The sequence below is a fragment of the Aulonocara sp. 'chitande type north' Nkhata Bay genome, linkage group LG10 (genome assembly GCF_057382095.1).
Source record: "Aulonocara sp. 'chitande type north' Nkhata Bay isolate Kocher_YH1m ecotype deep benthic linkage group LG10, A_spYH_male_GT1.1, whole genome shotgun sequence".
Taxonomy (NCBI): Eukaryota; Metazoa; Chordata; class Actinopteri; order Cichliformes; family Cichlidae; genus Aulonocara; species Aulonocara sp. 'chitande type north' Nkhata Bay.
In genome coordinates this window covers 3,870,277-3,897,896 of record NC_141353.1, presented here as the reverse complement: position 1 = coordinate 3,897,896, position 27,620 = coordinate 3,870,277, and the positions used below count along the sequence as shown (strand labels likewise).

Here is a 27,620-nt window from a genome sequence, read left to right as displayed (position 1 = left end):
AAACACTCTACAATTTCCAAGTGTCCTTTTGTGCAGGAACTAAGTGCTTCCGGTGAAGCTACCATCTTTAAATTACACCCTGAAAGTCCTATTCTGATGACTAGCACATCTGAGATGCTTGGTTGATCTCTTGCAGTGTGTCAAATGGGAAACGTCATGTTGTGTTTGACTTTGAGAAAGAAGGTTAAGTCAGAGAGGCACATCTAGCGAATATGGGTCATTTCTACTGAATGTGCTTCCCTCAGGAGATTACAGTAGTGCTGTTGCACATAGTAGCTTAAATATCTTAGAAATACATTTAAAGATTTATCATTTATGTGTAATATTTTATCACCCAAGATTGTGTTATCTTTAAATAGCTCTCACTAAATCCTGACAGTGCAGACCAGCGGTGTCAACAGAAACACCCAGCAAGTGTTGCAGGAGTACAGATGTAGCAGCAGGGGGCTCTGCTGCACTGATTGTCCAGGATGGTCTGTGCTGAGATGATGACAATTTGCTTTTTTTGTATAAGCATTCTCTACATCAATGTGCAAATGCATCTTATATGGAAACAACTGTGTGAAGCTATCAGAATAGCTTGTTAGTTTGTGGATCATTCCAACAACAATAAGAAGAATGTTAACTTTATGTACACGACACCTCTTGAAACCTTTACAGAAGACAAGATAGAACACAAACAGTTTATAAGTCAGTGCACATGTACTGCATTGTTGTGGCTGTGCTCCAAACTCTCTTTTGGGATTGACAGAAATAAACTGAATGTATCCCAATAAATCCACGCTCTGTTGTTTACTGTAGACTAAAACATGAATTTCCGTCTCTCCGCTGACAGATTTAATGAGCGTAATGAAGTTTCTGTCTTTTGGCATAAATATGCAGCCTAGCATTGTCAGATGTTGGGGTGGTGGTAGTCTCATTTATAGAGAGCTTCTCCTAATTAAATGCAGTGACAGATACTGACACACACATAGAGAGAGAAAGAGGAATGGTTAAGTCGAACTGCATTGTTCTCCTGCAGCCCTTCTGCCTCAGTTGGTTAAACAGCTGCCAGGGCTGGGCCGGCGTGCCGCAGCAGGGAGGGGAGGAGGGCGGGATCCAGCAGGAGTTCAACAATCTGATGCCGTTTCCTCCATCGCTGAGTGGTAGGGGGCAGCATTATTGTGTCTGGATGGGGGCTGGGGTCCTGAATAGGCAGCTGTATTCACATTGTGAGCGGGTCTTTCACCTTCAGTTCCTTACGGAGCCCTTAAAACTGAGACTTAAGCCTTTCTGAAAAGACCTTATTCACTTTGAGTGCCTATAAAACTGTATTCTGCCAGATTCCAACCCCCCCTCTTCTTCTTTGAGAATAAAGTATGACTTATTGGAGGGTACACTAAATCTACACACGAATCCATTCAGTTGTTAAATACCTTCATAGGCTGGATTTCTCTGTACTATTCCACACGACATGGTGCATTATGGTCAGAAGAATGAATGTCAAAGGTAAAAAATGCTGTGACCCATATAATAAAAAAGGTAGATTAAAACAAACAAGGTTGGATCAAATAATATACTAGACTTTATATTTTAGAATATGAGAACTACTTGCTTTGAACAGTATAGCTGCTGAAACACTGTAACAGTCTTTAGTTAAAATAGTTAGTGAAACACACTCTTTCTAGCTATAGTGTAAATGTTCACATTTCTGCAGAGCCGCTCACCATTTGGCAAGACAACAGATTTCAAGAGGCACATTGAAAAGGGTAAAAAGAAAAAAATCTATCCATCGATCTGTCCGTCTGCAAGTCTATATGTAAGTTTCCTCCCCCTTTCTAATGCCCCAGTTGACCCCTTGGCCTTTCCTTTTCTTCAGTTTTCACCAACACCTGTTTTCATTCCCTCGTTCATCCAGCTCCCCCTTTCATCTCCCATCTGCCACTGAAGCTGCTGCAGGGCTAAGTATGGAAAGGTAGGACTGGAGGAAGCCAGAGCTGCTGCTCAGCTTGGACGGGTTTAGATAATTATCATGATTTCTTTTGTGCCCTAACAAAAGCATAATTATGCATCTGCTGCTAAGCCAAAGACTTCACTTTTATTTACTTCATCGCGGCCGTTGTTTCGGGAAGGATTTGGGACTTGATCGGAGACACAGATTTCTTCCTTCCATATATTAAAGCAATTTTTAAAAATTTCTTTAAAACCATATAAAAGGTTTATAGTCATAAACTGGATCTGTGAAGTTATACAAAGACAATAACAGGTTGCACCCATTAAAAGGAACTCGGGCAGTTTTTTATCTGCTTCCCTTTTTTTGATCAAACTCTTCATTTTTCTCACAGAGTGGGCAGATTTCTTTCTAGAAGAACTTTGAAGACAGTCATCCTCATATTAACCTGTTTAGCCTGCATGTCCCCAGGACTTAATTTACCAGCATTATGAACACTACCATGGACACACAACCTGCAGAGGAGGGAACAAGTGTCAGTAAATACTAGCTGCTGCAGTATTATTGCTGTTGTTGTCTGTGGAATTGTGAAAGTGTTAGAAAGATGAATATGAATAAGATGTTATTAATAAAAAGAACGAGAATAAAATAAATGATCAGAGAGAAATTATAGAATATAAGAGAAGAGAGTCTACTCTTGTGTGATATTACTTCAGTATCAAATTATTCCATATTATGGGTGAAGGATTTGGTTTTACCATTGCAGTTGCACCCAGGTCCCTAGCATTCTCCTCTGTCACACCAACCATCTGCATACCCTCCTTTATTACATCTATGAACCCACTCTGTGGTCTTCCTGCTTGGCAGCTCCATATTCAACATCCTTTGTCCAATATATCAACTTTAACTTCTCTGTACATGTAGAAACCACCTAAACTTGCTTCTACTATAACTTAGCCTCCAAACCTCTCATCCCAGCCTGTTGCTCTGATATGTCTATCCTGTCCATTGTAGTCACTCCCAATGAAAAACGTTCATTACTCACCTTTAGCTGAGGTAACTGCTGTACCTCTTGAGCCACACCCAACTCCTATAGCACCTGGTACCCCCATCCAAGTACTAACCAGGCCTGACCCTGCTTGGCTTCTGAGATTAGATGTGATTGGGTGTAATCAAGGTAGTATGACCGTAGCCTCAACCAGTGGTCATTTTGTGAGGACAAGCTGATATCAATTAGACCAAAGTGAAACCATTCTGTCATAATTCTTCCCATCTATTCTTTATATTACTTTCATCCTTTGGAAATTAGGCATTATCAGAGGAAACAGGCTTGCCTTTAATTCCACTCAATTCTCAATTTCATGGACGTGTCTGTGTCCTATTAGAAAAGGCTTGAGCTTGTCAGGCTGAGAAAGCAGCAGCTTTGCTTCAGGTTTGTGCATGCTCATTGTGGATAAACTTCAGGTCCTTGATGGGAGACTGGTTAGAGATCAGGGTGCTGGACAAGCTGCTGCTGGCTCCAATTTCCCTGCTCTGAGATTAACAGTTGCTCGTTTTTGAACAGAAATAGCATCATTAAGCAGAAAAGTTTTCTCTTGCTGACCATATTGGGCAACATGTTTAATGTAGAGGAGCTAGAGTGCAGTGTGAAGAAATTCTTAATAACTGCTTTAGCACGTTAGCAAAGAAAACCCTGATGATAGAGTGCAGAGGTCGGCTCCTGCCACGTGCACTTTCATGAAACAGGCAAGATGAACCGGAGCACACTCGGACTGCATTTTCACATTAGCATCTCTTAGAAATAAATGGGTGGAATGAATGTACAACGTTTAACCAAATGTTAAACTATTTTCATAATCTCTTTCTGATTATGTCTATTCCTTCCTCCGCTGCTGCTCTGTTTCCTCCCTCCTTTCCTCCTCACCTCAGAGCCTGAACTGAAGTCCGGGCTCTAACACATGAAAACGTGCATAAACATGCTTTGTTCCTGATATTGCCACAAGTACTTATCATCAGCATATTAAACCCTAACCAACAATTTACTGCAATATTTCTATTTAGAAAACTTCGTAACAGACGGTAACTTATTCTTATTCTTGTACTTTTACATCTATTTTGTGCTTCTTTAGTTCTATATTTGATAAATTCTCCACATAAGGTATTTTTCTTTTTACAGACAATATTTACAGCTGACCTTGTGATGGATTATCTATATAATCTGTTTTTTTTATTTTGCTGTATTTTTTATAATGTAATAATTTAAATATACTTTGTTTTGTTTAAATATTTTCTCAGTGAATCTTTCTCAGTTTTGCACATACATATATTTTTAAAAAGCACTCACTGAGTCTTCCATTTCTCTTCCAGCTGTTTGTAGAAATATTTTATTATTATTTGCAATTACATGAAGGCCCACAGCAGACCATATGAACTGGATGAGTAACCAACTTTCACAGGAGGGCATTCAACTCAAGTCACTGTGCTACTCAGGAAAACCAAAAAACTGAAAATGAACCAAAATCAAAAACACTTTACAAATAGTATACTCATGGAGAAAACAGGAGAGATTTTTTTTTCTGGGTGCAGAAGTGGATTGATCAACTCACCACACACTAGGACAGAATATCCTGTTTTCATTTGTTTTGCAATTTTGAAGCAGGGTTATGCTTTAAAGCTGCATGAGCTGATGAATGACCTCTTTTAGTTTCAAGGAGACATGAGCTGCACTTCCCAAAGTCTGACCTGCATAGAGCCACCTGCTCAGGGTCCTCCTCACTCAGGATGGTCACCGTGATTGCTGCAGAAGCAGAACTAAACTACTGTGAACCAAATAATTAAACTGAGCGTGCACTGCAAATACCCATTCAAACAAGTGTTTTTCATTACCAAACTGTATGAATTAATGTAACTATGCCAGCCCTTTCCATTTTTATTTTAAACATCTAAATGATTATGAAGTATTTTTGTAAAAATAAATAAATAAATAAATAAAAATCTTTGTTTAATATGACTTGCCTGGAATGATATTAAGAAATGTAGATCAGCACAAAGGAAATAATTGAATGTTGTGGCAGCTTTGAAAGGAGAAGTTTGGGGCCTAGAAGGATTACAAGCACAGCCTGGAGGAAGTAAGCAGATACAGATGTCCTGAGCAGATGAGAAGTAAATTTCCTAAAAAACTTTAAGAAGGTCATTTCATGACATGTGGCTGGAGGCTGTAAAGATGAGAAGATACTGTATATTTGTTAGTTTTAGCCAGTGACTTGCCTCATAATACACTTCCAGCTATCTCACACCTCTTTGACTCATAAATTTATTCAGTGGGGAGGTGGCAAGGCTTTTCTGGTACCCAGCAGTGCATCCAGCATCTTAATGAGATAAACCAATAAGTCACATGGCATGCATAAAATTAGAGGCTGCCTGCATATGGGCGCACACAAACAGAACATCACAACCCAGTACACATCCATCCCGTACCTCCCATTGTTGTGCAGTCAGACAACAGGACGGGACTCCAGAAGTGGCCACAACCGGCTGACTTCTCCCCTGAGAGCCTGCGCGAGTCAGATTTGCAGCAGCTACCCTCCCTTCAAGAGTCCTCAGGGAGAAGGATCTCCAAGCTGCTGCGGGGCCATAGACGAAGCAGATGCCGACCACTCAAACTAATGGGAGGTCCGCGGCGGCCGGGGTGGGGGCTTACATAACTCTTCTTTGGTTCCCATGCCCTGTGGCACGTTCATGTCACACCCTCGCAAGTAATACAGATGACAACAGCAGTGAGGGTGCACTGTCCATCTGCTCCCCACACAAAGACACAGGCATCCTCCTGCAGCATCTGCAGGAGGATGCAGATACTGTATACGCTCAGAGTGCACACATTAAAGAACATTGCTGTCTCACCCAGAGGAACAACAGATAAGGTAATTGTCATGTCTGTGTGACATGAGGGCTGTAGGATGGACATATGATCTGATGTACAGGAACAGGTGTTCCACACATCCTTTGCTTCATGACATAAAACCACACAGAGCATCTGATACGTGCACAAAAACAAACAACTGCAGCTCTGATGTTTTGCATTATTTATGGGCTCTAACTTCTAACACACATCAGCAGACGGATGGCTATTTTTTTTTCAGTTAACCAGTTGAAGCACAGATATTTGATCATTTTCTCTGCCGTTTTGTATTCTCACATTGTGATCATCATGGTAAAAAAATAAAAAACAAAATAATTGCTATATCAATGGGGATTTTTTGAAAGTATCAAGAAGTTAAACTGATTTCAAACTTTATTGTCTCTCCTTTTTGGGCAAATGAATTCGACCTAAAATAAAAGTTTATACAAAAAGAACAATTACAAAATTGTTAACAGCACGAGTCAAAATCAACACCCGCAGGTCAAATCTGGTCTCTACCCACAGTCCACAAACATGAGTGTTTGGTCCTGATGATTCTACAATTTAGGTAGCAAACATGTGCAGAACCAAGGATTTATATGGATTTGTACTTTTCAGTGATCAGTAAAATATATATAACATACAGGTGACTGCATTACACTGAGTCTGATCTCAAAGTGATGGGGCTGAAAGGACATTTCTATGTGCAGCCAGGTCCACAGCAGAAGTTTCCACTGTGTGGTACATGATGTTTTTCTCAATGTATCATAAATACATTGTTATTCTCACCATAAATGTGTTTATTTTTTGTGTTAGAAACAAAACAAAACAAACAGTTGAAAAGTTTGTAATGAGGTGATAGCTGGCAATCAGGGCCAAGTCGGGAGAGCACATAGTGCCAACTTTAAAAACAACACAGATTACAAAAACGATAAACCTACAAACCTCCTCCTCATGGGTACTCCTCAGTTAACTGAAACGAGATTTTTTCCCCCATAAAACTCAGATGGTTTAAGTTGATGGATGGATGCAACAGATAACAATTCAAACAGACAAGAAAGTTAAAGAAGACACAACAACTCCTCTCCTGTCCAAGCAGGATTTATTTGGCCTACAGGCATACGGTTACACCTGCCCAATCAAACTATTGCTAAATCGTCCTTTTTTCCAAGGCTGTCGATATTTTAAAGGAGGACTTTTGTTGCGCTTTTAGAATGTTTCCTTTCCGTATTGTGCTCGTTATCTGCAGAGAAGCGTGCCAGGATATTCAGGGGGCCACTTCAGGCACGCGTTCCCCTTTCTCATTTTAATATCAATAGGTATCCACCCGTCGTCCAGCCCCCGTCACAGCACACATATACCAACTGACATGTCTGTAAAATGAAAAAAATAATGAACGTAGCTGAAATGCCTTGGGGTTACCATGGTGGAATCATGTGTCAGATTTTATATATTATATTATTTATTCAGTATTAATATTGTTAATTTGTGCTACAGTGACTCATCAATCCACTGTAGTGACAGGGATTTTGGAACTGAAGCACTGGGATGAAGAATTGGTTAACTCACCTTCAAACAAGTATTTATATTAATAAACAGTCAAGCTGCCACATTTTTATTTTGTGCTTCTCTACAGCTTCGATAGCATTAACACTTACTTGAACTAAAACATTAACTGGCTACTAAAATGGATAACAACAAAGGTCGGTGGCAATGGTAGGATCAGTTCAAGGTCTAAAGCTAACAGTTTAGGTGTGTTTACTCTCCTGCGACAGGTGCGGGACTCGGCAACAGACCGGAGTTTTTTCTTAAATCAATAAGGGGTTAGTGGTTTGTGCGCGCCCGCGCAGTGGAAGAAGACGCTTTGAGGAGACAATAGCCGGGTTTGGAACCCCCCAAGGCGGATCATGTGCCGCTGATTATCATACAGCTGTTCGGATGAGGTTCAGACAAAGGCAACAGAGAGTCTCAACGACTCCCTGGTTACGCCTGCACACACACGCGTGCGCGCGCGCCGCCTTCTTTCTTGTGACACAAGAGCACAACAGAAGTCTGAATGACCGCTACACACACAATGCGCGCTTATCCGGAACCTGCCCACTCTTTGTCACCTCACACGCGCCACAGCAATTAGAAGGTTGAATACTATTCTTTGCTCCCTTCTGATCTTTAGTGTATGTATAAAACACTTTCTAAACTATGATATACAGCTAGGAAAATGGCGAAGAGCCCACTGTCATGATTCATGTGGGAGGTCTTGAATGCTTTGGAGTGCGTTTGATTAAAACTGCAACAAAATTCTAAATACAGAAGAAAAAAATCCTTTCAGAGAGAAAAGAAGTTCTGATTTAAAACTAACTCCAAACACGCTTCAACGCCCATCAATAAAAGTTGGATCGTTTACTATCAAACTGACTTTATTGTCTATTTGTGACAATCTAGTCCCATCACCTGCATCGGCTTGCTTTTTTTCCTGGCTGATCAAGAATCGTACAAACTTGATAAACGTATCTTCATATACCAGCTTCTAATGCATATTCCAAAGAACTTTGTCCAGATGTAACGAGTGTTCCCTAAATCCCTAAGCAGGCCCCTTGTGTCTGGATGCAAATCTACTCCCCTGAGGTCTGCCACGGCTCCACCTCTTTGCCTGTGACGCGCAGATCAGAGGGTATAAAACCGCTCTGCGCCTTTACGCACCAGAACCCAAACAAGACGAGTGCCAATAAGAGGCGAGAGGACAAAGGAGAGGACTACCAAGAGGTCTCAGGATACCCTGAAAAGATAACAGACTTAAGAGTGATGAAAAATATTTGAGAGATTTCCCCTCCACTGTGACAGCATCCTGAAGTGATCTATCTGTCTGGCATTGTGACGCACGGCGAATGAGGAGCTCCAAGCTTTAAACTTGGAAAAGCAAACTTCAGGAAAAATGGCACATTTGCATCTGAGATGCCTATTGGCTCTGGCCTTAGTGCACGTTGTAAGTTGTCTTCAGTTTATGCTCAAATAACACCCCGAAGACGTCTTTACGCCGTGATATCTTATTTTATTTATTTCTCATTACAGGTTTTGTCCTCTGGTGTGTTTGAGCTGAAGATTCATTCCTTCCACACCGCGCAGCGGATCTGTCGAAGACACAGGGACTGTCACATTTTTTTCAGAATTTGCCTGAAACACCCGGAGGATGTCATCTCCGCAGAGCCGCCCTGCACCTTTGGTACCGGACAGACCAACGTCATCAGAGCCGATCACACCTCGATCTCCAGCAGCGCTCCCATCAGGGTGCCTTTCCACTTCAAGTGGCCGGTAAATAAATAAAAAAGAATATCAGTTACACAAACAGTGGTGCTGGAGTTCATATACCCGTTTAAAATATTCATAGTTTACGTCCGCTACACATCCCTGATCTCGAACTTACCAAGTACTGATGCGCTTTCCCCCTCCTGTTTTTAGGGAACATTTTCGTTGATCATTGAAGCCTGGAACGCTGAATCTCCCACTGAATACACAGGTAGGTTGTTTTAAATAACTGACCCTATTTAAGCCAAACCAACATATCTTGCGGAAGGGTATTTGTTTTACAACTTTCTGTAACCCTTGCAGACAACCAGAACAACCTCGTGAGCCGTTTGGCGACCAGAAGGAGACTTGCCATTGGAGAAGACTGGTCCCAGGACGTGCATTTTGGAGAACAGAGCGAGCTGCGCTACTCCTACCACGTCTTCTGTGACGAGTACTACTTTGGAGACGGCTGCGCTGACTATTGCAGGCCGAGGGATGACACGCTGGGCCACTACACCTGCGACGAGGAGGGCAACCGCATCTGCCTGGAGGGCTGGAAAGGAAACTACTGCTCTGAGCGTAAGCGTTCATGATTGATGACTTGAAGTGTCCATGAGAAAGGCACTTGAGTTTGCCATACTCTTTTATGTTGCGGTGGCTTTATCATATAGTGTATAACAAATACGTCTACTTAAGTTAGTTCACCTATTTATACAATATAGCATCTTTTAAAACAAACTTACAACGCTGATAAAACGGAAATTCAAATTTTCTCACTATAGTTTGATCAAAAATGTTAAATAAATGTAGAGAAAACAATTAAATAGAATTAAATCAAATAAAAAATGTTCCTAAAAAATCAATAAAAACGTTGAATAAATGCACAAATATAAGAAATGTAAGGACTGAGATAGATAGATAGATAGATAGATAGATAGATAGATAGATAGATAGATAGATAGATAGATAGATAGATAGATAGATAGATAGATAGATAGATAGATAGATATGTATAAAAAAAATATGATGAGCAAGATTTATAAAAACATTACACAGATGCTCATCAGCAGATATCCTGTAGAGTTTTTTTTTTTAATAAGGCGGGGTTTGGTATTCCATCTACCTTTTGTTGTGTTACAATGTGACAAAGAGCTGTGACCATTGTTAGACATACACATTTTTCAAGGTGATCAGGCTACGTGTGTGTGTGTGTGTGCACGTGTGTGTGTACTTGTGTGCATGTAATCGGGAAGAGATAAAAGAAAGCATTTTCTCCGGCAGTGTGCCTACCAGCTGCTTGGCTTAATGCTTAACCAATAGTGAAGTCTGGAACAGGGCTGGGGTCAGACATGGGGCCCTGTATGTGTTTGTGTGTGAGATGTATGAGAAGGGGTGCCCATTGTAATCACACACCCTCCCCTCCCTCTCCCCCCCCAGCCATCTGCTCGGCGGAATGCAGTGAGAGGCATGGCTACTGCGAGGCCCCAGGGGGCTGTACGTGCCGCATGGGCTGGCAGGGCCCTTCCTGCAATGAATGCGTCCGCTACCCAGGCTGCCTCCATGGGACATGCAGCCAGCCGTGGCAGTGTAACTGTCAGGAGGGTTGGGGGGGCCTCTTCTGCGACCAGGACCTGAACTATTGTACTAACCACAAGCCATGCACCAATGGTGCCACTTGCACCAACACAGGCCAGGGCAGCTACACCTGCAACTGCCGGCCTGGCTTTGGAGGTACCAACTGCGAGCTGGAGACCAACGAGTGTGACAGCAACCCCTGCAAGAACGGAGGCAGCTGCAATGTGAGTCAACAATCAGTTTGTCTGCTTATTATAACGATGCAATAAGAGCAAGATAAGATAAGAAAAACTGATCCCATGCAGGCAAGTTTAAGTTTCACAACAGCAGGAGATAGGATAGGCCATGTGCAGCAATATACTGCAAACAACAGAAGAAAATGAATGGATGGATTATAAACTGTGCTAACAAAAAAAGAAAGAAAGAAAGAAAGAAAGAAAAGAAAAGTCAAAATTGCACTTGAGGGAGTAGAACTAGATGATTGCTCTCTACTGGTCTACAGAAGATTTGACACAATGCATACAGAATAGTTCTTGGCAGCGAAATAGATCGGCTGCTTACGTCTTATTTTCTAGATCTTTGCTCTGTGAGCTGAAGGTTTTCTTTCCTTCCACAGGACCTGGAGAACGACTACTCCTGCACCTGTCCTCAGGGATTCTATGGGAAGAACTGTGAGATCATTGCCATGACTTGTGCAGATGGTCCCTGCTTCAATGGCGGCACCTGTGCGGAGACAATGACCGGAGGCTACACCTGCCGCTGCCCTCCCAGCTACACTGGCTCCAACTGTGAGAAGAAGCTGGACCGCTGCAGCAACAGGCCCTGTCTAAATGGTGAGTGTACGGCGACATCTTGTGGCTGAAGTACAAATCAACCAACCTTGGCTCTTCGTCAGTGGTGAAGTGTGACTCTCAGCACTTCTGCATGAATGCACTTGTACCAAATGTAATCCAATTAACACTCCTTCTTTAAACGACTGGCCACCTTCTGATTTAATGGATGCTGAACAGAGTGTTTCTCTCTTCTGCAGGCGGTGAGTGTCTGGATCTCGGCCAGAGCATCTTGTGTCGTTGTCAGGCAGGCTTCACAGGTGCCAACTGCCAGGTTAACATTGACGACTGTGCCTCAAGTCCCTGCCAGAATGCTGGAACCTGCCAAGATGGTGTAAATGACTACACCTGCTCCTGTACTCTGGGATACACTGGCAAGAACTGCAGCGTGCGCTCAGATGCCTGTGGTGCCCATCCCTGTCAGAACGGTGGCACTTGTTTCACCCACTTCACTGGGCCCGTGTGCCAGTGCCCCAAGGGCTTTATGGGTCCCAGTTGTGAGTTCACGCTTCAGCCCAGTTTCAAGCCAGCTTTGCGCCAAACCTCCCAACCCTCATCTACTACCCTCACCCTCTCCTGCGCTCTGGCTATTCTGGTACTAGTCCTGGTTGCAGGGATCCTCTACTTGAGGAGGAGGAGGAGAATGCAGGGAAGGAAGCAGCTAAGAGACACTGCAGTTTATAACGACTTGGAGACAGTCAACAACCTGGGTGGAAGCGAAAGAGACGCCTTCCTCGGCCCCAATGGCCTCTTCAAGATCAGCAACAGCACAGCCCGTCTCAGCCTCTCCCTCTGCCCAGATGGCAGACCGGGCTACAGGCACAACCCTGTGGAGAACAGCCTTTCCAGAGGGGAGCGTCAGGACTTCATGTGGAGAGATGAGGCAGGACTGAGATGAAAAGCGACAAAGCACAGATTTGAAAAACAGGGAAAGAAACACATTAGCACTTGTTGCTCCTCTTTCGATATGTACAGTGAGGGAAGGAGTAAATCCACGAGGTGGAAACCACTCGTGCTCACAAACCAATATAAACATCACTGAAAAAAGCAAAATTGTGACAAATAAACTATTCTGATATAGATGATTTATTACTGAGAAGGTATCCGGGGCCAAGCTCTTCCATGTGTAAGACCCAAAGAGACAAATAATATGATCCACTGTTCATAGGACCTAAAACACAAAACCAAATACAGGAAGATCCGATATCCAGGCCTCTTTTGGAAAACTGGCCCAGATGTGTTTTGCTGGGTTATTCTTTTGAATATGTTCACTTTGTTGTTGTTTTTTTTTAACACTCAAATTTTCTTTTGCTTTTCAATCTTCCTTTTGCCATTATTTCCTTGTTGTGCGTACCATCATTTTTTTTTATCCTTTTATTATTAATTATTATTTATTTATTTGAAAACTCGTGTTTATGGTTTCACTTTGTCACAGATGTAGAGATATATTTATATGATGCTAAATGAAGACCGATGCTTGATGCTGTGCATGGATGTTTTGTAGGCTGTGTGAGATATCCCAAAGATATGATGGGCAGGGATATAATGAGAATGTGCTTTTTCACATAACGTCAGCCATCACTGTAATTTATATAAATATATATAATATAGTACTGCTGTTCATGTGCCATTTTGAGTTCATGCCAAAGTTTGTTTTATGTTGCATCTTTTCATTCATATTATTTATTTGTAAGTTCATTATGTCATGGTTGTGATGTGAAATAAAACTTTGCTTTAAAGCGATCCGAGATTTTAGGATTCTGTTCCACAGGCTTGAACAGTCCTGTTTTACATGGTATCAGTGGTGATTTATATTCTGGTTGATCTAGGAGGCAATGACTTCAGAGCTCAAATATATATTTTTAAATAAACTAGTTTAACTATTTACTAATTCGCTCAAAAAAAAAGGTCAAGATGCTGAAAAATGCATCTTCATTGCACTCACACACGGAAATTTCGAACCAGTGACTATCAGTCCGGTTCTTGTGTACTTTGGCTGACCTCAGATCTTTCTCCCTGTTTCTCTTCCTTAAGAATGGCTTCTTAGCAGCCACCCTACTGCTGTGACCATTCCTGATGAGGCTTCTGTTAACTGAACAGATGCTGTTCAGTTTATTAAACCTATTTTGCCTTCCAATTTTTCTGCTTCCTCAGATTTCTTTTCCAGGAACACACTGCACACTTTGCTGAGATACAGCAAGTTTTTAGTTTATAGCTCTTCAGGAATGAACTCGCCGATGCTATTTTATACCCATCAAACTATGTTCTGTTTGGCACTTTTCATAGATTCAACTAAAGAAATCAGAACAAATGAGGTGTTTTTGTAAGAAAGTAACTAAATTGGCAATTACAATAGAAGTGATTCTGTCTCCTTGGAGGCAAAATGTAAAGAAATGATAGGGTAGCTCAAAACACTTCTAGATTTTTATGTTAAAGTGAGACGGAAAGTACTAACTACAACAGCTGCAGGACAGAATTTATGTATAAACGCTGCGACATAGTTAAAAGACAATATGCAGGACGGTGTTTTTACAGCTATCTAAAAAGTGTGAGGAAACTGTATCACATGTTTGTTTATTAATTAATATTATAGATTTTCTCCATGGTTTTTCTTGATAAAAGCTCTGCATGTTACTGGTGTAAATACATCTGGAATGAGAAAATAACTAAAATCAGAGACAGCTTTAAGCCTTCAGGACCCTCTCACGTGGAATCAGCTCGCAGTTTAGATTAAGGAGACAGAAACCTTCTCTAAAACTTGGTTTGATAAAGCTTACAGTTAGCCCCTTACTGTAGCTATGATGACAGACTCATGATGCACTGAATGCCTCCCCTTAACCCCCTATTTCTCTCCCAATGCATTCATATATGCCACTAATGGGAATTATTAATTTGCCAATTTCCTAAATTGTGGGGGAAAATATCTGCTCCTCCCTTTTAAAAGGGCGTTCTTGCTCCTAATAGCTGTCATGTGTTTGCTCATAGGGGATGATCGCTGGAGTTCTTACTCTAATGTTGAAGGGTCTTTACCAAACAGTATAAACTGCCTTGAGACAACTGCAAAATAAAACAAAAAATACATTAATTTCTATCTTCTAATCAGACATTCGGCTGTGCTGAAATACAGCAAACAGCTTCATTCAACTGCTGCAGTAATCCATATTAGAAATGCTCAGCTGAGTAAAGAGAAATTATAGTTCATCCAGTCTTCAAGAATGTTTAAAGTGTCAGTTGCACCTACAATAATAACCACCAAACGCTGTGATGAAACTTCTCCAGATCGCCAACAATTCCCTTTGATACTAAACAAAAGTGGATTGGAGTCACTAGCCTGAGAAATCAACAGTTAACAGCAGCTCAGATCAGAGCTCAGCTCAGTGCTTTGCAGCCATGTCTCAGAATCAGGTGTTTATCAGGCTTTCAAAGAAAATAAACCACTGATGAGGTTCACCAACAAGATGAGAACAAAGAATCATGGACATTTGGCCAGAAGATATTTGAACTTGGTCTGATAAATCTAAATATGAGATGCTTGATTCCAGCTGCCATGTCATTGTGGCAGAGAGAGGCTGACAGATGGTATGTTCCCTAAGGGTTGAAGGGGGGGTGCATTCCCTCTTTTATGGCTTCTAGACCAAGAATATTGAGTGGTGAATAAGATCCAATCACCACTACAACCACCCAACCTTAACCCATTTGTCAAGCTGTGAAAGGTAATGGAAAATGAGTATAGTTGTAAGAAAGAAAGTTTTACTATGTGTTATTGGGAAGATTCCTAAACAAAGTACACTCTTGGTGCTTCCACAGAATTTAAAGGGTAAGTAGCAGCTCAGTGCTTCTCAATCAAATCTTCTTCTTCTTCTTCTCATGGCTCATCCCATTAGGAGTCACTCCAGCACTTTTTCCTATGCTCTTTTTATGTAAGTGTACTTTCCAAGCACATAGTGTTAGATAGTAAACACTTACTAACATTCTATTTAAATGCACACCGATGGATGCATCCGCGTAACGCAGCGTAAAAAGATTAGTTGTTGAAGAGAAAGGACCCACTCCTTTCAGAGGTCTCGCTAAGTGCCTGAGGTGGTGGTAGGTGTGCATGCCATGTGCCCCCCGTGAACGCTTACACACGTTGCGCCTGTGACATCATGAGCTTAAGTGACGCAATCGGTTAACCAGGCACAGCTGAGTAATTAGAAAGTGAAAATATCTCTTCTTTTATTTTCATGTATTTATTTATTCTTTTCTTGTTTTTATTAAAGGTTTTACAGTCGGAATGGTTCAGTGACTTGCTCTATGTTCCAGAGAAGCCAAAGATTCAATTCAATTCAGTTTTTATCAAATCACAAAAACATCTCAAGAGGAACAAGGAAAAAAAAAGGTGGGAGCTGTGTCGCCTCCCAGCTCCTCTCCCGTCCGTGCGCGTCAAAAAGGCGAGAAACCAGCCCGACCAGTCCACAGCAGAGATGGCAGCAGAGATGGCAGCCGAGTGGACAGACGCAGCGCTCGAAGAAAACGCCGGCGAAGAGTGCAGTCGTAGCATCCCGAAGAGACATGCCCGGGTTACGGTGAAGTACAACAGGAAGGAGCTGCAGCGACGCCTCGACGTAGAGAAGTGGATCGACGAGAGCCTGGATAGACTGTACGCGGGGCAGGTGGGTGTCTCTGAGAGAAGTGAACTGATTTAGGATACTGCACAGTACTGTCTGCGTGTCCAACACGTTTAAAAGCTTTCGAGTTGAGAAGAAGTTGTGTTAGGTATTTTAGTACCATGGGAGCATTTACTGGATATTGTTTTATAGTGACATTATACAGGAAAACTCTGTCATTCAACAAGGTTGAAATACCACAGAGATCACTCCCTCAGCTACATTAGTTTCTTAATCTTTTAGACGCCTGTTGAAGGCCAAATGGTTTGTTTCAGATTTCACTAATGAAAGAACTCTTCGTTTTGTGCCTTGAAAATATGTCGCTGAGATAATCACAATTGTAGCTGAACTAATAAACTACACAAAGGATGCTTCTTCACCCAAGGGCAGGAAGACGCTCCCTTATCTTGGTCTGTACTGGTTTAAACTGATAAATCTGCTGTCTCATGAATTTTACCCTCTATATAAACTGTTGTACTTGTGAATAAAGTTGAGTCACTTTGGGAAGACAATCTAAAGCAGTCTCTGTTTTCTTGTTCTCCCAAGCTGCTCCCGAGCTGCTCGTACTAACACGCTGAATGGCATGCTTGAATATTACTTGAGAATATATTTGACTGTGTTACAGACTAAGGGACATTCTCTGCTGATAGGTGAAGGTACATTCTCTGCTGATAGACGTCCACGCCTCGGAGGAAGCCGATCCACGGAGTAGGCCCTGGAAACAGTTTCCTTCAAGTTGAAATGCGAAATGGAAAATATTATATTTAAACAAGAATGTTGCGTGAAGACACTTTCCTGAGACTCATCTTCAGGTCTCTGTTGATTTATGAGGTGTTTAGGGAATGAGGGGTGGGGCACTATGTTGTCCTTACAAGGCCAAACATCCTGTAGATGTGAGATCTGCTGCTGTTCCTGTCTCACAAATCTGTATTTGTCTTGGAGCTTTCTGCCTTACATGGGCAGTGTGGAACTGGGAGAAAAGGAAGAGGGGGTAGGAGGGAGAATGCTGGTTTTATGTCCCAGGAGGGGGTAAACACTACATCTGGGAAGCAGCTGACAAGATGTTAGAATCCCTCAACAGGAGTTTCAGGGAAAGTTTCTTGTTTTTGGACTTAAGAGTTATAATGAAAGTCTGGTTTGATTTTTAAAATGGCAGAATTCAGATGGTTACAATGATAAGTCATCTCTCCAAATAAAAAGGAGCGAACATACCAATTTTCTCATCATCCCCATACCCAGAAGATTCTGAGTGAGACAAATGCTTTTTTTTTGTAAAATGGTCCTTTACAGTGAACCGACCTTACTCAACCAAGTATGATTATGCAACATAAGGTCATGTCACACTCAAGAACAGCATTTCATTGTTTTCAAAAATAAAACAAGCCTAAAAACAGGAGTTGCTGTTATAGTGCATAGAGTTGCAGTCCTATAAGTGCCAGGGGCCTGATCACAAAGGCAGTGCAGTGCACTGGTGTGCATGGGTGGGTGGACTGGCCCTTCACTCAGCTTGTACAATGGCTGTTTGTTCAAACAGAACACGTCACTCTTACTGTAGCCTATTACATGAACACTGTTAACATTCGGTCCCCACAGCCTAAACAATGCAATTAATGTTTGCAGGCTGAATGTAAATATTCCAGCTACTATTAAAGCTTAAAGTACTATTTGGACATGGAGGTTAAATGTTTCAGGAAGTCTTTTTAACTTAGTGACTGTTAAAATGGACATTTGCACATGGCTGAATCTCTTTTCTCAGCATAAAGGTAGCCTACCTTTAGAACTTGGGTATTCAGAAAGTCCCTGTAAGTATGCATACTGTGTATGTGCTGACTAACAGACATCTGGTAAGAATATTACTGTAAAGTTGTGCAAAAGTTGTTTTGTGTGATCAGTTTATCCTGGGATGAAACTTTTTTTTTATTTTAAGCTCAGTCTTGAGGGTGTGAGGACTCTCTGAATGGTGTGGTGTGTATGAAGATGTTTTAGACCATCATATTAGAAAATGTTCATCCAAATGGTGAAAGTCCCCATCCAATGGTGACTTTCTGTTAGATTTAATTTTAATTTATCAGCTGTTTGTGTTCCAAAAATTATCATTCCCAGGGAGTGAATCCTCTCCTAATCTCAGCCTATTCCTTTTTATGGTTTTTATTAGCCAGTTGAAGTGGAAGAGTTGAGACAGGCTCTAGGTGGTAGGGAAGAGTTACCAGATAACTGGGAAAGTACAGCTGACGTGTTGAAGTATTTGCTGTATCGTCTGGACAAATGAAAGAAGACCAGGAGACTCAGCAGTGGAATGAGCAAGTACACAAAAATATTCAAAGGAGGAAGCTGGCACAGAAAAATTGAGATCGGTACATAGATGAAGAAAGTGGATTGGGGTAGGCTAGACATACAGCAAAGACAGACAAAGTAAAAGAAAAGGCTTATAGTGAGCTTATGCTAGCTTGGACACTGAAGGAGAGAAGGACTTGCACTAGCTTGGCAGAGGGCTTGAACTGGAAAGGATGTGCAGCAGGTCAGGGTGATCAAGGATAGACATGAAAATGTACTAATTAATAAAGAGTGCTGAGAAAATGAAATAACTACTTTAAAGAACTTACGAATGAAGAAAGTAGTAATAGTAACTACAGAGAGATAAAGCTGGTGGTTGGTTTGCAGTAGTGATCGCCAGTTTGACGGATGTGTTTTGTTCACATGATCATAGTTACTTTGGATCCACTGACAACTGAAAGGACAAAGTCTTAAGTTATGAGTTAGTACCTGCTCCAAAAGGCACCGACAACACAAACACAGTAAAGATCCAGTGTAATGACTTAAAGTAGTAGATAAGGTCTAATCTGAGGCAGATTTAAACCAGCTCCAGCTGCCTATTTCTGGCCACCTGGCAATCAAAGCGGCCACCCCCCAAACTTTTGTATCCAAGTGAATTTCATTCAAAATAATTATGAAGGGGGAAACTATCCACAGAGGCTGAAACAGTTCTTTGTACCAAGCTGTAAACATGCTTTTTAGTGCTATAAAGCTGGGCATATTAATATGTGATTCTATGGGGAATGACTAACTCTTGAACCCAGCTTCAGTTGCTATCTAGACAAACAGCAGTCTTTGAAACCTCCGCATTGGCCTAGTTTTTCAACGCCATAGGTTGCCCCTTAAACAAAGAAACAGATGAACAAAGCATTTAAAGCTGAGTGCATGCCAACTGCAGGAAAACGGACGATACTTGATTTTTCAACTGATAACAAAATCAGTATTGTAGCATGCATCTGTCACATTCTTGTGACGTGTGTATGCCTTCTACGATGACTCGCTGAAGCGTTCCACATGTGTGTTTTCATTACTTCCATGTCCATGTGTTGCCCTCAGGAGAGTGACATGCCAGAGGAGGTTAACATTGACGATTTGCTCGACCTTCCGAATGAAGAGGAGCGTGTCAAAAAGTTGCAGGTAATATGACCTGTTGCATTTATCGCTATCTTTTCAATTTTGGCATGAGATAAATGGACATTTTGTTTTTTATTTCTGACCAAATAAATAAAGTAAAAAACACAAGGTGCATTAATGAGGTTGGTATACAAGTCCAAAATTGAGCAGGTAGACGTAGACACTCTTCAAGACAAACCCCCTTATGTAACAACGAACAAAGAAATTTACAAATTAAATTGTATACAGGTTGCTACGTTCTCATTAGGTATAGATATGTCCACATAACAATAATAATGGAAAATAGTAGTTAGAAATCAGCAAAACAGAGTCAAAACGATAAGTTTGATAAGTCAAATCATCTTCATACAAACATTTTTTTTTTTTTTATACAGTTGTGTGAACTTAAGGTTTGTTTTAACACTGTCCTTTTTTTAAAAAACAGGAACTTCTTCAAAAGTGCAGAAGCAGCACAGAGGTAAGTTAAAACTGCAAGTTGCATTTACAAGCACTGATGCAAACATGCACGTGAGCTAAACTAAAGCTACAGTCCGTCTTTCTTCCTGCGGTCCTTCCACATTCCTCAGCAACAGCTCTTTTTTTTTTTTTGTTTTTGTTTTTGTTTTTTGTTTTTTCCAGTTCAGTGATTGAAACAATGAGGCTCTCTGGAACAAACAGAGTCAGTGTAGGAGCTGCATTTTCATTTTTTTTGTTTATTTTTTTATTTTTTTTTAACTCAGACTTAATTTATTAGACTTTTTGGATATGGATTAGATTAAACTGATTCACTTTTATCCAAGCACTGAAACATTTTTTTCTTCCCTTCTATATCCTCTCCTCACCATGGACTATATGCCCTAAAAAGTAAAGTTTTCAGTACGACTTCAATAAACACTTTCCTAATGAGTTGATGATCTCAGTTGTTAGCATTTAGTCACTGATGATCTCATTTAAAGGAAAATAGATGTTGAAGCAGAGTATTGTTTTGGCAGTGGATGCCTTTGTGCCTGACAAGATCGACAAAGATTAACATGGGGGCAGCCGAAATGCTGTTGAGGCTTCAAAATGTTAGTCCATAACTCGGTTAATGGTTTCACGGTTGCTGCATCCATCTTTTCTGTACAGTCTGCACTACTAACAGTGGAAGGGACAAAAACCACACTCCTGTTTGTGCAGAAATCGAAGTTTATCTTAAATAAACGTGAGCAGTCCAAGTCTAAAGTTTCCATGCTGGACAGCTGTGGATGGATGTGACGTTTGCATCGGTGATGACTGAAGCAAGCACACATACAATATTCAACAGTCAGTGCACGTATGACTAGGTGAATATTGTTTTAAAATAGGTTCAATTAATGAAGGTAATGAATGAATGTAAAACACCTGCAACAGCTACGGCTGATACTAACACAGAGATTTAGTACTTCTGATGAATGTTTATGAATGTTCATAGTAAACAAATGTGGACAGGGAGTATTTCTACATGGCAGGGGCATCTGGTTTTTTCACCTGCACGTAGACTGTTACATAACACAATATATCTGGGTATTGCATGTCTCAACAAACTATAGGGCTCAAGTAGCTAAAGCAGCGAAAAGCTTAACCAAGTGTAATGCTAAACATAAAATTAAAGGCATCACGATCACATGCTACCAACAACTCACAAATCACAACAACAGTGTCCTCAAGGTGCTTTATATTGTAAGGTAAAGACCCAACAATAATACAGGAGAACCTCAACAATGTGATAACCCCCTATGACCAAGTGCTTTGGCAACCGTGAAAAGAAAAACATCCAGTTTAACAGGAAGAAACCGCAGACACACTCAGTCATAGGGAGGGACGGCCATCTGCTTCGACCGCTTGGAGGAGACTCTAGAAACTAGAGTATTGGGGTGATAATATTACTGGCCTGATTATTTAAGACCTTGTATGTGAAGAGCAGGATTTTGAATTCAATTCTGGATTTAACAGGAAGCCAATGAAGGGAACCCAATATAGGAGTAATATGTTCTCTCTTTCTAGGGCCTGTCAGGACTCTTGCTGCAGCATTTTGGATTAACTGAAGGCTTTTCAGTGAGTTTTTAGGACTTCCTGATAATGACTTCCAGCCTGAAGTAATAAATGAATGAACTAGGCTTTCTATCATCACTCGGCAACAGGATATTTCAGATTTTAGAGATATTATGCAAATGGAGGAAAGCAGTCCTACATGTTTGTTTAATATGTGCATTGAAGGACATATCCTGTTAAAAACCACTCGGGTTCCTCACAGCGTTACTGGAGGCCAAGGTAATGCCATCCAGGGTAAGAATCTGCTTAGATACCATATTTCTAAGATTTTCAGGGCCGAGTACAATAACCTCAGTTTTATCTGAATTAAGAAGCAGAAAGTTAGCGGCCATCCAGGTCTTTGTCTTTAAGACATTCCTGCAGTTTAACTAATTGGTGTGTGTTATCTGGCTTCATGGACAGATAGAGCTGGGTGTCATCTGCATAGCAGTGAAAATGTGCACTATGTCTTCTAATGATGCTGCCTAAGGGAAGCATGTATAATGTAAACAGAATTGGTCCTAGCACTGAACCCTGTGGAACTCCATAATTAACCTCAGTGTGTGAAGAGGACTCTCCATTTACATGCACAAACTGGAGTCTATTAGATAGATATGATACAAACCACTGCAGCACAGTACCTGTAATACCTACAGCATGTTCTAATCGCTCTAATAGGATATTATGGTCGACATTATCGAACGCTGCACTGAGGTCTAGCAGGACAAGCACAGAGATGAGTCCACTGTCAGAGGCCATAAGAAGATCATTTGTAACCTTCACTAAAGCTGTTTCTGTGCTGTGCTGAGCTCTGAAACCTGACTGAAACTCTTCAAATAAACCTCTGCAGATGATCTGTTAGCTGTTTGACAACTACTCTTTCAAGGATGTTTGATATGAAAGGAAGGTTGGAGATTGGCATGTAATTAGTGAAGACTGCTGGTAACAGTTTAACAACTACCAGGTTGAAGGCCTGTGGTACATAGCTGGTTATTAGAGATTGAAACATTAATTAATGGCAGCACTTCTTTATGCAGGTTTGTAGAAACGGGGTCTAAAAGACACGTTGATGGCTTGGAGAAAATTATTACTGAAGTTGACTTCCTCAGGCTTTACTCAACAGAGCTTTGAGTTTTTGTCAGCCTGGCTACGGTGCTGAAAAGAAACCTGGTATTGTTCTTACTTTCATCAGTCAGTGATGAATAATAAGTAGCTCTAGCTTTACAGAGGACTTAAAAAAATATAGCAACAATTTATTTTTCAAGGTTAAATGATGATCTTCTAAATTACTGAGGCACCATTTCCTCTCCAGCTTACAAGTTGTCTGCTTTAAGGTTCGCATTTAAGAATTATACTGGTGAGTCAAGTACCTCTGGTTTGAGGCTTTCTTTTTTTAGATGAGCTACAGTATCCAGAGTCGTGTGCAGTGAAGAAATAAGATTATTAACAACATAATCGACTTCTATGTTGGTAGTTCCTGTAGCTGCTCTGTATTGTGTTGGTGTATAGCAGGGGTGGGGGAACTCCAGGCCTCAAGTGTCGGTGTCCTGCAGGTTTTAGATATCGCCCTGGGCCAACACACCTGAATCTAATGACATAGTCATTAGCAGGCCTCTGGAGAACTTCAAGACATGTTGAGGAGGTCATGTAGCCATTTAAATCAGCTGTTTTCGATCAAGGACACATCTAAAACCTGCAGGACACTGGGCCTTGAGGCCTGGAGTTCCCCTACCCCTGGCGTATGACATTGAAGAATATAACAGTAGCTGTAGCACTTTCAGAAAGATATCTGCTGTGATGACATGTATTCCCCATTTTTTTTTCTTTTTTTTTTAAGAAAAAGATGATGACTCTGTGTTTAAACCTCTATACACATGGACTAGACCTTACTTTGACCATTTAAACTTTTATCTAACTCCAGATTAAGTAGTTACTCATGAGGACATTTACACCACATCACAACATGGAGGGGGGGGGGGGACCTCCCTCGTCGCAGCCTTGAGGTCATTCTCCCGGGACTCTGGTGCTCTTCGAGACATTCTTCCATCTATGGACATATGAACACTGAATACTCTTAAACAAGAATGTGTGGAAAAATGATTAAATGCTACATTTGGTTCTGCTTCGTGCGTCACAACAATTAATTGTTATCAAATAAGAAGCTGTTTGTTTTTTTTGTTTTTTTTTTTGATTGTCTGATAAGGGCTGCAGGGTTGTAATAGTAGATTCAGATGCTTCCAGATGGTTCCACATATAAAGTATGTTGCAACCGACACAACTATGGTCTCCTATAAATAAAATCTATAAAAAAAACAAACCCTAAATATCTGATTAAAAAAGTTCCCATCTTTAATGTATTACCAATCTCGCGTATCTAATCAGGGCTACAACTGGCAAAGGCATAACTGAGTTCCTGAAGAGGTTGCAGTTGTTACACAGTACATACGTGTAATTATATTGAGCTCATTGTAACTTCATTTTACTTTCTAGTTATATTAAATTCTACTATTGTCCAGTGTTGCTTCAGTCAGTGAGCCATAAGGAGGTGCTATTACTGTCATCTTTTATTTTAAACAAAAAAAGACCAAAGTAAACTGCAGTAAGCCTGAGTGCTGTGGGTAGGATTAACCCCATTGTCAATCGATTTGATTCAAATTCCATTTTTGTTTAGTTTTTTGTTTGTTTTGTGGGCAGAGTCATGGAATACTTTTTAAATACTAGATCTTGTGTATTATAGACAGAAATGATTAGATTTAGGTTGTGCTGTTAAGTGTGAAAGATCTCTTAACGGACTGGGTTTCTGTTTCACCCTCAGACCTTCATCAAGGAGCTGGTGGTCAAGCTACAAGGAGTTCACAGGAAGGATGAGCTGCAGAGTGAAGGCATCGAGCATCCTGTCATCTGTCATGGCCACTATCGCCATGAGCCTTATCACTTCAACAACCCACAGCACCACCACCACTTTCACCACAACCAAGAGCAAAATCAGACCCTCTGATGGCCCAATAAACATGTGTGTGCGCGCGCGTGCACACACACACACACACACACACACACAGATACTATTGTGAAATGAAGTCAGTCGTCCTGGATTACAGAAGGCAAAGTCGGTGAAGCATGGGATACATTGTTGAAAACAACAACAAAATTATTAAATATAGATTTCTCTTGAAGTCCCTCTGTATCTCACTCAATTTTAAAACCCAATACAGTATTCATAAAGGAAAATATAGATTAGCTTCTTGGCTCACTCTGACCCAGCGGCACCACCGAAGCTCACTTGCTCACAGCTCTGGTTTCAGCTCACAGCCAACAAACGTTGGTTCAAAAAGGAGATGTACATGTTGAGAGAGAGAGTGACTTTCAGACAGAAGAAGCTTTGCTTTGCCCCCTATTTTTGGTCTTTATGTCTAGCCAGTTCTATATGTCCCTTAACGTCGTACTATACCTTAAAACACAAACAAACATGTAGGTTTACTTGACTGGAAAAACAAAACACCGCTTAACTTGTACTCTTTGTCACTTTCCTTACGTAAATATAGTTGGTGTCAGAAACTGTTGTGGTAACGGATGAATGTATATGAAGGAAAACAGGACTGACAGCAGATTTTGAAGTGACATCCAAGGGTGGCTTCTAGGTCAACAAATTCACTGTGTGAACAGAACTGTGTCACAGAGCACATGAACATGGGTTTAGAAATAACACCGCTCAATCACATGCACATACGTGTGACTTATTTAACAGCTGGTAAATTCCAGTGGTTATTTATTGTCATGATTACAGAAAAAGGATAAGGATCTAACATACTGGTATGATGTAACACTGGAAATAATCCTGTTGCATTGCTTATCCACTGTAGCTTTTTAATATTTCATTGTTATTCATATTGTGTTTGAGTTTTGGTGTTGCTACATTGTGAGTTATGTCGATATATTCACTAAATTGTAGTTGTGCAAAATAACCGAAGTCTCCTGAAGAAATGTCTAATAAAATAATTTTGTTCAGTTATAATGTTTGTTTTCAGGAGGAGGTTGCACTAATCCGCTGAGATGTGTAGTCTAATATACAGCTGGATGTGGGACACATAAGTTCAATGGTGAATTATGAACTTTAAAAAAAAACAGCTTGTGTCAAAGGCCACAACATTCCTCAACCAGGACTACTAAAGCTCACCAGCTGCTTGGGGAAATATAATTTGCAGTTTGTGCTGCAGTCCCTACTGAAGGGCAGTATTTCAAAAGTAGAGGAACTATGTGGGTGAGGCTTGCAGTAAATAACATTTTGACAGGAGGCAGAAAAACATAGACCACTGTGGAAACACAGGCAGTCATTAACTTGAAGAAACCCTTGGACTAATACTTCTGGAAGTAAACTTAATTTCAGGGAGAGTAAGGGTGGCCACTTACTCCTTTTCCCAGTGTTTATACTGTTTATCTGGACGTAGGATTTCCAGTGGGAGGAACGTTTCATCCAAGTGACTTCTTCAGGCTCAGAAGAAAGACATGCCATTTTAAAAAGAGTCCAGTGAGCTCATAGATCATTTCTATGAGAGCTTTGGGAATTGACAAAAAGCCCTGATCAGAAGAACCGAGGCCCCTGCTGGTGACATGGCTGCAAAAGTTTGCTTGTGTAGGTGGGTGGGTTATCCAGAGCCCTAAAAATGAACACCAGACCTTGGAATTGAATCTAAACGGGGAGCCAGTGCAGTGAGATCAGCATAGGTTTGACATGAGGATGTCTGGAGGCTCTGGTATGGAGTCTTGTAGCAGTATTCGATACAAATTCTAGCTAGGTGAAGCGAGATGACTTACCAATCTCCATCTCCGCAAATAAAAGATCTCTTTAAGCAATGTAAGATAATTCAGCTGTAGGATGTGTTTATTTGTACTCATAGAGGCACTGCAAATATGTTACGATGTTAATGTATACACTAACGTGTGACATTTACCTGGTGCCCCAGCAGGGGTCTTTTGTGTGGCGAACATCCTGGCTCATCCTGACCTTTGTGGGAACGTATTCATCACAGCAAGAATTCGGCCTCAAACTGAGAGCCTGCTGGCTCTGTTTGTATATTTAACACATTTTAGGAAACACACATTTAAACTGTATTGACCTTTTGACCTTTTAATGGTTTCAAAGACTCCAGCTGACTGGACTCATTTTACTATTATAAATGCACATTCTATGACTCTAAACATACCCACTAAAACTACAATCTGGTGAAGCTGTTAACAACTTTTAGACATCTGAAAGTTGTGAATGATTAATGAATGCTAGCGACTGGGCTCATCTTTAACAAGCTGTTGTGTTTGTAATCAAATCAAAAGGAATCTTGATAATTGAAGTTCAACATATTCACCACTACATCTTTATGAGCTTTTTGGAACACAACATATTCATATCATATTAGCCATGCGTCCTTGGAAATAGCACATTATAAAAACATATCTGAAACGTGACATTGACGACACAGTCGTTTTCATGTCACTTATGATACACTGTGTGTATCTTTTCAGTGGCTGACAAAGCTGTTACTTTTATCTTATTTGCTCTAAAATTTAGATGTTTTAGAGCAAAACCTCTTTAGGTTTGAAGTTTTATGAGTGCATTTAATCAAATTTGTATTTATATTTGACCTAGGTTACATTAAATTGTACTTTGTGTTTGCAGCATAGTTGATTTCAGCTACCAGCCTAGCCTATTGTAAAGAAAACAAGTCAATGCTGGACAGCATCCCTGACTGTATGATACGGTGGCCCTGAGAGGCCAAACGGACTGCAACACCAGCAATAAGAAAAACGCTGCGAAAGCACACAAAACACAACGGAAATTCACCCAACCACTGTCATGATGAGAGACATTCATAATGGAAAACATGAGTAGAAATGAGAAAATTCCATCAGTCATCATGTCTGAACTGGACTAAACGCAGAACGCAACCCTTTGCACTACACCTCTCTGCACACTGGGTGGCAGGAGG

At 40.9% G+C, this 27,620-nt stretch overlaps 2 protein-coding genes across 2 annotated transcripts; both read left to right on the top strand.

Moving 5' to 3' along the window:
- Positions 1–8,547: 8,547 nt before the first annotated feature.
- On the top strand, positions 8,548–13,197 carry dlb (deltaB). The gene is made up of 7 exons (XM_086307397.1): positions 8,548–8,811; positions 8,898–9,137; positions 9,285–9,342; positions 9,435–9,692; positions 10,551–10,912; positions 11,305–11,521; positions 11,719–13,197. Exons 1-7 carry the CDS (start codon positions 8,761–8,763, stop codon positions 12,414–12,416), a joined length of 1,884 nt encoding a protein of 627 aa, XP_086163523.1. The 5' UTR covers positions 8,548–8,760; the 3' UTR covers positions 12,417–13,197.
- A 2,477-nt stretch (positions 13,198–15,674) lies between these two features.
- ppp1r14aa (protein phosphatase 1, regulatory (inhibitor) subunit 14Aa) lies at positions 15,675–25,655 on the top strand. Its single transcript, XM_086307860.1, has 4 exons — positions 15,675–16,170; positions 19,534–19,614; positions 20,036–20,068; positions 24,455–25,655. The coding sequence occupies exons 1-4, from the start codon at positions 15,742–15,744 to the stop codon at positions 24,635–24,637; spliced, it is 726 nt and encodes a 241-aa protein (XP_086163986.1). The 5' UTR covers positions 15,675–15,741; the 3' UTR covers positions 24,638–25,655.
- The last annotated feature ends 1,965 nt before the right edge of the window (positions 25,656–27,620 follow it).

Excerpts from the sequence above, each read along its gene's own strand:
- dlb (XM_086307397.1), top strand. The coding sequence starts at position 8,761 with ATGGCACATTTGCATCTGAGATGCCTATTGGCTCTGGCCTTAGTGCAC. Across the intron at positions 9,138-9,284 it reads CTTTCCACTTCAAGTGGCCG|GGAACATTTTCGTTGATCAT; the intron begins GTAAATAAATAA and ends TCCTGTTTTTAG. Across the intron at positions 9,693-10,550 it reads AGGAAACTACTGCTCTGAGC|CCATCTGCTCGGCGGAATGC; the intron begins GTAAGCGTTCAT and ends CTCCCCCCCCAG.
- ppp1r14aa (XM_086307860.1), top strand. The coding sequence starts at position 15,742 with ATGTATTTATTTATTCTTTTCTTGTTTTTATTAAAGGTTTTACAGTCG. Across the intron at positions 16,171-19,533 it reads ATAGACTGTACGCGGGGCAG|GAGAGTGACATGCCAGAGGA; the intron begins GTGGGTGTCTCT and ends TGTTGCCCTCAG. Across the intron at positions 20,069-24,454 it reads AGTGCAGAAGCAGCACAGAG|ACCTTCATCAAGGAGCTGGT; the intron begins GTAAGTTAAAAC and ends TTTCACCCTCAG.